Source organism: Pituophis catenifer, unplaced genomic scaffold, assembly GCF_029215685.1.
Source record: "Pituophis catenifer annectens isolate HBS135680 unplaced genomic scaffold, rPitCat1.0.hap2 SCAF_3, whole genome shotgun sequence".
Classification (NCBI taxonomy): Eukaryota; Metazoa; Chordata; class Lepidosauria; order Squamata; family Colubridae; genus Pituophis; species Pituophis catenifer.
In genome coordinates this window covers 170,675,661-170,687,696 of record NW_027256883.1, presented here as the reverse complement: position 1 = coordinate 170,687,696, position 12,036 = coordinate 170,675,661, and the positions used below count along the sequence as shown (strand labels likewise).

The following is a 12,036-nucleotide window of genomic DNA, read 5'->3' as shown; positions in this document are numbered from 1 at the left end:
TCTTACACTTAAAATTTTTATATTATTTTAAAGTTCCCATTCACTGCTTTCCCCCTCCATTTCCCCTATTTATACTTAAGTCTATAGCCTCTCGTAACCAGCTACCGAATTTCAGCAAGTGAGCCCTGGAAGAGAACGGAAAATATTTCAGTGTTTAGCTTGAAAACTACAAGACCCAGGATACAGTTCGGGAAAAGCGCCTGTTTTCAGAGGCCCCTTATAAAGGAACTCCTACAATATGGAAGTTCTCCCAAATATGACTACATCCCCCATAGTTCAAGGCGACCAAAATATCCGTATGGGGTCCGCCCCTGGCCACCTCCCTCTCTCCGGCAGAGCGCCCGGATAAAGGTTCCGTTCCGTGCGCAGTGCGACTTGATGCGTCGCTGCTGACAGGGGAGCAGGAGGTTAAGGCTGGGGAAAAGGCGGCAGCGACAGCCTGGCATCGTCCGACTCCCCACCGTGGTGGGAAGAGGACTCTGGAGTTGAAGCCCCGGCGGAGGAAATGTCGGAGGGATGGGGAGGCCCCACCGTCCGCGGCTCCGGCGGAGGGGTTGGATTAAACCGCGAGCTGTGCCGCACGTTCGGCCACTACAACCGGCACTTAACGCGATTGCAGCACAACTTGCGCGAAACGAAGAAGTTCTTCCGCGACATCAAATACTTCCAAGGGCCCGCTGTTTTCCCCGTTGCTAATGCTGGGCCTGTCGGGGAGGAGCCGCCTGAACAACACCCCGCCCCTTTGGCCGTTGATAGCGCCCCTGCTGGTGGGGGTGCCTTCCTGCAGACCGGTAAGTGTGAGGGGCGTAACAGAGACGACGGCGTGGAGAAGAAAAAGCAGGTGGGAGACGTGAAAGGCAGCCGCGGAGTGGATGGAAACTGACGAGGGTTTTCGGAGGTGCCTTGAAAGCACGTCGGACAACTCCGTGCTTAATGAAAGCCTGTCTACCTCTGAGCGGAGGGTCTGCTGTGGATGCACAAATGACAGCTGTGTTAGGGCAGAGGTCTTCAAACTTGGCAGTTTTAAGACTTGTGGACTTCAACTCCCAGAATTCTCCAGCCAGCTTTGCTGGCTGGAGAATTCTGGGAGTTGAAGTCCACAAGTCTTAAAGCTGCCAAGTTTGAAGACCTCTAGTTTAGGGCATCTGACCCAACAGGAGAGCTTCTGGTGTTGGTCCATGGCTAGTTGTTACTGTGGGCAGTGTGATTCTCAACAGACCAGATTTTTTTTTTAAAAAAAAGAAAAAGCTCTATATTTTTTTAAAAAATTGTGTTTTAGCTTGGAGATTTCACCTGGTTCCTGATTCTTTGGTTGCAAGTCCTTCCTTTATATCTTGGATTAATAAAGGAGAATATTTTGTAGGTCCGGGTTGAAATGAGGGGTCCTTGGTGTTCTCCGAAGCTGGCTCGTTTTTCTTGCAGACGTTTCATTACCCAAACTAGGTAATTTCATCGGTGCTGGATTGTAGATCAGTTTTCAATAATGTCTTCAATCGAACTTCGTGTAAACCATCTTTCTCTACTCCAGCGAAACAAAAGTCTGGGAACTTAAACTTGGAGAATGTGCGGCAATGGCCAAATTAACGACATTTATTCATTAACAGACCTGCCCTAAACCAGAGATCTTCACGGAAAGAATGGCTTCCTTATTTATTACATATTATGCAGCAAAGCAAATTTTAAGCATTTAAAGTTTGGTTTATTAGGGAAAAAAGAATTAACCAAATCAGAAATACATGAACATTTTAAATGTTTGCAAAAAGGATGGAAGATGCCATCATCTTTTTGAAGCAAATGTACTAATGATCTATATAGGCAGGAAACTTGGATACTATACTCCTCTCTTAAATGGAGATTAAAAGATAACTATAAATATCAGGATAGAACAGGGTGTAGGGTGAAGCTATTTGTTTTTCACTTCCTTTTTCCCTCCTTTGATTCCCCCAAAATATGTGAATCTGGCTTCTTCTGGATGCTTTGGTAAACAGAGCATCCATTTGTTAATATTGGAAAGAGTAGAATTTCTTGAAGTTATTAATGAAGTAATAAATATTTTTGAAGAAATGTGTGAATAAGTGGATATATCCAAAGCCTAGGTGCACTCTGTAGGACTTAATAGAATAATGTTTCTTTGTATAAATTGGAACAAGATTCTGAAGAAATGTGTAAGTTGAGTATAAATTGACCTGTATCTTTGAAAAATTTGATGAATTTATGGTTAGTAAGTAAGTAGTCAAAATATGTGTCTTCTGATAATAAAAATATCTATCTATCTATCTATCTATCTATCTATCTATCTATCAATCAAATTTTTATACCGATTAGTTTCCACCCATTGCTTCTTGTTTTATCCTCAGGTGCTTTGAAGAATAGTTTGACTCCCTCTTCTTTGTGGCAACCCCTGAGATATTGGAACACTGCTATCATGTCTCCCCTAGTCCTTCTCTTCATTAAACTAGACATACCCAGTTCCTGCAACTGTTCTTTATATGTTTTAGCCTCCAGTCCTTCATATGTTTAGCCACCATTGGAGGGTGGGGGTTGTCCTTTAGTAAGCAGCACAGATTTGATATTGATATGTAGTTGAATTTTGAGTAGCTTACTCCCTTCGTTGCATGCTATGAAATCCTCAATGGTAATAATGGATATATTGATAAATTCGCTTGTCACATGCAAAAGGAAGAAACGTGTGCAATACCCATGGTTTGATTGAGAGCTGCTTCATATAGTACAATCTTTGGCATGAATACAGAGTAAAAGTTGTTTATGATGTTAATAAATCATCTACATATTTTGAAATTAAGTCGTAAGAAAATCATAATTGCATTAAAGCAACTTTTCTAGATAGTTGGAAGTTCTGATAATATTTTCTCATCTGGTATAAAACGATTTCACCTTCAAATTGGTTTAGTCTAATTATTACTAATTATTCTTGTTTATACATCAATAATTCTTTTCCTGCAGGAAAGGTATTGCAGGATTGATAGCTCTTCAATTCAGTTATTTTGTACTCTTTAACCTGCTAGAATGTAAGTGAAAAAGAAAAGCAATTATATCTGCAAACATATTGATTGCACTGTGAAGTATTTTCTGCATACCTTAATAGCCTTCTCCATGAGGCAACGGATATGTGATAGGAAGTTAAAATATTCATGAAGGATATTAATTAATTGCAGTGAACCACCTGCCTAGAGACCTATTTAGAGACTTAGAGCCAGTGCTCTCTCTCCCTTTATAAATCTATTCAAAGCAAAGATGGTTGCCCAGTACTATGCAGGCAAATTTAATCACTGGATTGCTTTTTGCTGCTTTGCTGTCTGTACACACTACAACCATTTCAACCAATACCTGTGAACCCTTTGTCTCCTGAGTTATATGATACTGGCATAGTAAACTGCTTCAACAGTAAGAATTCTGATTAGAATTGGATAGTCAAATATTTATCCAGTATGCAGGTAATCCTTGCTTACTGACCACTTATTCAGTGATAAATTGAAGCTGCAGAGGTGCTGAATAATATGTAATATGCACTTACTGTGGTCCTGTAATATGGATGTTTGTACGTATGTGTATGTGTATGTGTGTGTATACATAACACACACATAACATACCTCTAGCAGTTCGAAAGCATGTAAATGCAAGTAGATAAATAGCTATCACTTTGGTGGGATGGTAACAACATTCCATGTGCCTCAGCGTATAGTCATGCTGGCCATATGACCACAGAAATATCCTCAGACAATGCTGGCACCTTGTGCGAAAAAATGAAGATGAGCACCATCCCCTAGAGCCGTGATGGCGAACCTATGGCACGGGTGCCACAGGTGGCACGCGGAGCCGTATCTGTGGGCACGCGAGCGTTGCCCTAGCTTAGCTCCAGAACGCATGCACGCACCAGCCACCTGATTTTCAGCCCTTCCGGGCCCACCGGAAGTCAGGAAACGGGCTGTTTCTGGCCTCTGGAGGGCCTCCGGGGGGGTGTTGGAAGGCAGTTTTCACCCTCCCCAGGCTCCTAGAAAGCCTCTGGAGCCTGGGGAGGGCAAAAAATGAGTCTTCCGGGCCCACCGTGCCATTGCATGCCAAAAACAGGGGGAGCACAGGGGGCTACACGCGCATGTGCTGGGCGCATTGAATTATGGGTGTGGGCACGCACGTATGCAAACCCCCCGCACTCCCCCCACTTTTGGCACACGACGGCAAAAAGGTTAGCCATCACTGCCCTAGAGCCTGATACGACTGAACAGGGGAAATATGTTTGTCCTGTCCTGTCCTGTCCTGTCCTGTCCTGTCCTGTCCTGTCCTGTCCTGTCCTGTCCTGTCCTGTCCTGTCCTGTCCTGTCCTGTCCTTCCATCCATCCATCCATCCATCCATCCATCCATCCATCCATCCATCCATCTATCTATCTATCTATCTATCTATCTATCTATCTATCTATCTATCTATCACCTTTATTTTACAAATAACTCCAGGTGGGGAATATATCCAACACACCTTCCTCCTCCTATTTTCTCTACAACAACAACAAACCTGTGAGTTGAGTTAGGCCGAGAGAGTGACAGGCCCAAGCTCACCAACTGGCTTTCATGGCTAAGGCAGGACTTGAACTCGCGGTCACTAGCTTTCTAGCCTAGTGCCTTAACCATAGACCAAGCTGGCTCCTACGGTACTTACAGCTTGAGGTTCTAGCTGTCACAGTGCCTCCACAGTCACATGATCATGATTAGGGGTTTTGGTACTTATGACAGTTGCGGTTACATTATCACTATTTATGATCTTCCCTGCTGGCTTCTCACAAGGAAAACCAATGGGGAAGCCAGCAGGGAAGGTTGCAAGTCTCTGGGACATCAGTTCCCCTCTGCATTCCTGAGCTCATGCCCCAGTGGGTCATCCTGCCTATAGCCTTCTTGTGCTCATATTCTATGGCGTCATCCTTGCGTTGGCTTTCTTGCATTCACACACAGCCTTCACTAGGCTTCCTAAGCCTTCCCTCAGCCTCCCCCAACACATACAGCCTGCGCCAGCCCCCTCCCCTAAGGTTTCCCCCAATTCTCCATGGTACATCCCCATGTTCTTTTCCTGAGACTCCCACCACTTTCTGCTTAATGACTCACATATCTCGGAGTTACAAGGGCACTAGGACTGCTGGGAGTATCACTTAGCAACAACAATTCCAAATTCAAGTTCTGTCATAACTGAAGGACAACCTGTAGTTGTATTAGGAAAGGAACAGTCATGTTAATCTTAAAAACAATCTGATTACAATGGATTTTAATAAATAAAAACAAATCATTGCATAGCTCTTTTTCAAAAACTTTTAGCATGAGGGTTTTTTTTTAAAAAAAATGACCTGATTTCTGAAACAAAAATTTCAAAAAACAATAAAAATGTTTTTTTAAAGTAACCTACTAATTTGATCTTCATTGATTAATTCACTTCCAGTTGTATAATCATGATTTCCAAATTTCTGGGCCTAAGGACAATAACACTTGGTATTATGTCCCACATTAGTTAAAAATAAGAAATTCTTCTTTCTGCAGTTATATTTTTGGCTTCAGAAAATATTTGAAATGCTACTTTATTACCAAAACAATAGAAGTGAGCAAAACTTGGTCACTTGGCCAATAAACAATCTTAGATTGGTGGAAAAAAATTAAGTCAAGAAAATGTGCACTACCTGTGGTTTTAGAGATGAACTGCCTAGGGAAAAAACGCTCACAAACCTGTTCAGCATACAGTGGGCTTATAGTTATATTTCAACATACCTTCCATCTTCAAGTTGAATGTTGGCTTTCAGGTTTTGCAGAAAAGAGCTTTCTCCTTTTATTATGGGTGTTACAGCAATCCCATTTTAATTTCAGCACAGCACTTTCTGCTTTTATGTGCTTTCTATTGCATTGATCTATGTACAAAATACTATTGCATTTTAGTATTTATATTTGATAAACAGAATATAGAAAGAGTTCTGTTTTCTATATAATTAGATATTTACATAACTGAAAGTACTATGCTTCAATGACAAATGTGAATATTAATGTGCCTGTTTTTCTCATTGTTAGTGGAACTAAGCATAGTAGTAGCTGCAGTACTGCACTCTAACCACTGCACCACCGAGGCTCATTAATACATAGAATTGCACTTAATATTTCTATGTTGAAGACATATGGCAAACCTTTTAAGCTGTGTCTAATTTGGTCTAATGCTTTTAATGTTAAAGACCCTCTTCGCTTCAGCTTGACCCCTGTTAACTACAGGGAGCTGTAGTTCTTTTGGCAGCCATAAAGAAGTAGCTTGCTATGGCCTTCCTCAGCCTAATCAGTAGTCCTGGAATTTCCTAATTAATTCCTGTCCAACTGTTAAAAAAGTCTGCCTTTGCTTAGATTTTGGGGTTAAGGATAATTTTATTTGGGAAACGGTGGGAAATTTTATGAAGGAGGAAATAAACTTCACAATTATGGTTTGAATATAGGAGTGTTCAAAGAATGGGACCCCTCTCTGAAAAGCTGGCAATATGGTCAAGCAAAATAACTTCTGTTTTATCTTATTTACATTTTATATCCTGTGTAAAATTATGTATCATTGATAGGATTTGTATTTCTGAATTTATTATTAGCCTATGTATTATGATAATGTGGTGGAACATAAAACATTTTGGGGGAAAGAAATTATTGAACACATAACTCCTTACTTTTTCATATTAACTGTCTTTAGATAGAGTGGCTTGAAGGTTTATTGTTTTGCAAAATCCACCCAGGCTATAATTTAATAGGACATGGAGGCAGCCAGCCTGGGCACAACGGAGTGGATGGACCAGCAGCCTTGGAAATAACAACTTCTGGGAATAGAAGGGGAGTGGGGGGACAGTATCATGGATGGAGCCTTCTTGCTGCTGCCTCTCATCAACTAAAAATATTAAGATAAATTCAATTTTAGTATTGTATTAAAACTTGAAGAGACCCATGCTTATTCAATTTCCTGCCATTATGTAAATTAAAAGCACAAGATTCTGGATTGCTGCTTTTTATCCTCCTCACTGCCTGAAATGTGTATTTGCTGGTATTGGGAAGGAAGAAGAGACTGAATAGGTGGGAGCTCCTAAACCATATCCAGTCCTCTTAGGGCTATAATACATTTGTCAAAATGGACAGTGATCCATGAATGCTTACACTGTAATCAAGAAAAAACCTTGGAATGTCACAAGAATGTCTTGTTCTTACTTTAGAATTGATGTGCCTAGGATACTTTATGGACATCATCCTCCAGATATATTGGGAATGTAAGGTACAGGGGCTGCGCTTGCTGGTTAATTCTGGGAATTGCATTCTCAATAGATATAGAAGGCACTTGGATGGGAAGGTTAATCTTGGGGAAATCTGTGCTGAGAACCTTGCAGGATAAAAATCCTAATAAGATTTATATGCTTTTTTTTTTAGGACAGCTAAGTTCAATTGCCTTTCCCCGACATGAGGAGGAATACCTCCAGCTGACAGTAAGCTGTCACCCATGCTTATTAATCTTTGGTCAAAACTGTAATGCCAAATGCCAATTACTCAACATGCTCTTGGGAAGGAGACTGCTACCTACCACCAAAATTAGCAGCGAGGAGCATTGTAAGAGGCGTCGAATTCATTTCACACATGGAAGACAGACACGGATCAGTTTAGCTCTACCAGGACAGTATGAATTGGTGCATAATTTGGCAGCTCATCAAAGTAGTTGGGAAACAATACCTGAGGAGGACTTAGAAATCCATGATGACGATGAGGATCTGGCACATCAGATTGCAGAGTTGGAGGTTACACTGAATCATACTTTATTACAGGTACCATATGAGAACAAATATCTTTGTACACACCATTTCGTGTTTAAACAGGTTTATATAAGAAAGTAGTTTTGCTATGAATTTTTCATTAATGTTACATTTTTTTATTTTGAACATAGATGAAGAAATTCTACAGCTAGAACAAACAACAACTTTAAAAATATAAGAGTTTGAGTTCATCGCTAAGTTTAATTTCAACATTTGTCTCTGAATTTAAGACTACTGTTTCTATAGAGCGTGAAATATGGTGGATGCAATTTGAAGTAAAGAAACTCTGGTTGGAAAGGAAACGTTGAAATCTTCCCCTGATTGGCATACTTGGCCAACCCTTGGCTTATCCCCAATTAAGATTATGAATTTACATTTATAAAATATAAATGTTCTTTTCCATATCCTTTATTGTACTTAAATACTGTATCCCTTAATTGAATATTAGTGCATTGTAGATAATATTAAGTAAAGTTTCTTTTGATTTGGGCTGCCTATCTTTTACATGAGAATCGCGTTATATTCCTACTAGCCTTAGAAAGTTTGCCTGCAAGTCTATTTTTTTTTACTATATCTTCACATGGGAATGTTGATAATATGGAATGAATTGGAATGTGAGGGAGAGAACCATTGCTTTTGATGTCATTCACTTCATATACCAGTCTAGTTTTATTTATGTAACTTAACTTATGGAAGACAACTCAAAGGTGTTCTGTGACCTTCTTGAATCAATGAAAAATATACCTTTGTTAGATTCAGGATATATAATTAGGACAAATTCAGTATTTGCATCATAAGGAATAGTAAATTGAGATTTTTTTTTTAATTCAACCTCCTCCCTCCAAAGGACCCCCCAAATTGTTAGATTTCCCATTTATGGAATTTTAAATAAAAGAAATTAATTGAAATATCAATTAAATTAAATAGGTGGAAATAACTAGTGCCAAGTTTGTCATTTTTACACAGAATTCTATCAGAGAAAAGTCAAGGAACAGAAGATGTAGTATTGTAAAATACAGATTTATTTAACCAGGTTTTAAAATGTTTGGCTTGAATAAAATTGTTTTGGTTTCCAACTGTTAGAGATACTGTTAATCTAATTCAAAGAGTTGAAGACAGTTCTTACTAGGTGCTTTTTATGCCTTATGTAGCTCTGACTAAATCATTATTTTTCATTCAAACATTGTAAAAAAATATGTTGCTAGGCTTTTCTTTTTTTAAATAGATTCTTAAAGATATTAATTCTTTGTATGCAAATTGAGATCAGATGCAAGAAGATTCTGAATTACATTGTTCTTAACCCCTGTTAAGAATTGAGCATTTATATAATCATACATTGTCAGTTGAGAGGATGGGAAAAAAATTGTGGAGAAATAGATTGAGACTGCTTAACTGACTGATACAAAGTTCCAGCCTTTTCTTCCAACTGCATTAGACTTTAATTCCCACAAGGCTATAAATTTTAGAAGTTGTACTTCACATTTTTAGGGCAAAATGCCCTTAAAGAAGAAAAATAGAACAGTAGAAAATATGTTTACTATGCTGTAACTTGGAAAAAAATGAGGGTTGATTTCAAATTGGATTTTAATCAATTAAATTATTAATTAAATTCAGATAAAAATTAAATACATAGTGCTACTTATATTATTCAAATCTTTAAAAAAACATTCTTCTGTAATTAAGGAGGTTTTTTTGCAAAATTCATAAATTTCTAAGCAGTAACACTGAATATTTTAACTCATTTCACAGTATGTAAGAATATAGTTTGATTCTACCTTACTTTCCAATAAAGTGTTCAAATTTATTGCAAATTTGTTTTCCTTTATCTGTGCCAAAAAAATTGTACATTGCTTTTTATTAAAACTTTTCACTGTCTGTAGCTAGTGTTGCAATTTCTACTTTGCTGCTACGTTTATTCAAACTATTAAGTTAAAGTTTTGTTTATTTTATATGGAAATCTTTCTCTCAGGCAGGTGTGATATATTATTGTAGGTTTATAGGAAATACTGTTTTGTGGTCTGGCTGTTTCTCTTTCTTCAAATTGTTTCATATGTAGTTTTCTGATCTTCCTTCCTGATTGAAGATTTAAATTATAGTTTTTGCAGCATGTTATCTAAAGTTCTGTCTACATTTTGGGGAGAATATGTCCTGGTGCAACAGGAAGCAGTTTTCTATTCATGTAACAGGCCTTTTTTTTTTTACAGTTCTCAGTCCCAGTAACAGCACCTGAATTTATCATGTTTATCATACTATTTCAATAAACTTCAACTCCATATTCATTAAAAAAATTCCATAATTCAAAACTATCCACCTTAGGTAGTCCTCGACGTACAGCCATTTGTTTAGCGACCATATGAATTTACAGCAGGACTAATTTATGACTGGTTTTTATACCTACTACCGTTGTAGCATCCCAATGATCACGTGACCAAAATTCAGACACTTGGCAACTGGCATGTATTTATGACAGTTGCACTGTCCTGGGGTCATTTGATCACAATTTGTAACCTTCCCAGCTGGCTTCCAACAAGCAAAGTCAATTGGGGAAGCCAGATTCACGTAATAACTGCATGATTCACGTAACAACTGCAACAATTTGCTTAACAAATGTGGCAAAAAAGGTAAAATGGGGCAAAACTCACTCTGCCTTGCTTAGCAACAGAAGTGTTGGGCTCAGTTATGGTTGTAGATAGAGGACTCTGTATGCTTGCTTGCTTTTTCTTATCCTAAATTTCTTAGTGACATGCTCACTTCCAGCTTACCCATGCCTGCCTGTCATAAAGCTGTACTGTACTTCCCAAGTTTTGTTTTATAATCCTTTGTACTCTCTCTTTATAGCTATCTCACTATATTTACCCCTTTTAGAATAAGTAATGATAGGGTTACTAGCCATATGCAGCATTACCTAATAAAGTGATAACAGTACTGGTCAGTTCTGGCACATTTTGGGAAAAAGGTGCAGTGTGGGAGAACATCAGTGGATTCTCTCAGGATGGAATGGATAAAATATAAGTTTCTCTCTTCCTGTTTTTTTTTTTTTTATTTTATTATTATTATTATTATTATTATTATTATTATTATTATTATTATTATTATTTATATGCTGCCTTTCTCCGGAGACTCGGGGCTTACAATGCATTTAAAAAAAACCATTATAAAAACATTTAAAAATTAAAACATTAAAAAATTAAAACTGTGTTTCCCCAAAAATAAGGGCTTGGCCTTATTATCGGGGGGGGTCTTATTATTTTGGGGCTGCAGGAGGCAGCGAGCGGGGGTGTTGTGACCTAGGTTTACTGAGTCATTACAGTACACAATTAGTCCCAAAAAAAACTATTTTATTGTTACAGCTGAGAATTACTTTCATTCCCAGTTGAGTCCCAATTAATTGCAAAAAACGTCCTTCAGAAGAAGTCCTTCGGGATAATCACCAACCTTTATCTTCTATGACACCCTGCCAAAGGCCTTACTTGGCAAAGCCCTACGGAGTTCAGAAACAAACAAGAGATGCCGACTGGAAACAGAGTTAGCAACATTGCTTTCCTGCAAAAGGCCCAAGTCCCTTTGTTTCTCTTTTAAGCCTTATGGGAGGGGCCAATCATTTGGCCTTACTCCTGAGTCGTCCCTTTTGCTTTAGCTGCTCTTGTCTTCTGGCAGCTCTGTGCATGCGTACACTAGGAACAGGCTCCTCCAGTTCCTCTGCATCTCTGCTGTCCGACTCAGGGAGCTATGGAGCCCGCGCATCACTCCCAGATGGCCCTGGCCCCATCTCTGCCTCCAATGCAGAGCCCTCATTCGGGCCTTCCCCACACTCCAGGACTGGCCCATGTTCCTTCCCAGCCTCCTCACTGTCCAACTCTACTGCCAGCTCCGCAGGCTGCTGGCGGACCACAACAGTGGGACTGAATGTCCCGTCGCTGCTGTCACCTCCCCTCCCTGTTCTTCGCACCGGCCGAGCAGCCAAACACATCCCACCCCACCCCAATGGCAACAGCAGCCTGGCTGCTTCCCTTCCCTGCCGTCTCTTTATTGAGAGGGGTGGTGGGGCGGGGGAGAAGCGAGACATGTCTCGCATGGAGCGAGACATGGCTCCCCTTGCCGACTCTTTCCCCTCCTTTTTGCGAGTTCCAGAAGTTTGATTGAACTCGTGAGATTTTCTTTTACAGCGTGTTTCCCTGGACCCAACGACGAGCAGAGTGACGGAGCTTGAAAGATAAGACCTGTATCC

General features: G+C 39.6%; 1 protein-coding gene across 1 annotated transcript in view; it reads left to right on the top strand.

The window, feature by feature from the left end:
• Positions 1 to 360: 360 nt before the first annotated feature.
• DSTYK (dual serine/threonine and tyrosine protein kinase) overlaps positions 361 to 12,036 on the top strand; it is a 35,277-nt gene continuing 23,601 nt past the window's right edge. The window contains exons 1-2 of the mRNA XM_070941541.1: positions 361 to 791; positions 7,432 to 7,820. Of these exons, the coding sequence (XP_070797642.1) occupies positions 506 to 791; positions 7,432 to 7,820 (675 nt within the window). The 5' untranslated portion in view covers positions 361 to 505. The remainder of the gene's footprint in view (positions 792 to 7,431; positions 7,821 to 12,036) is intronic.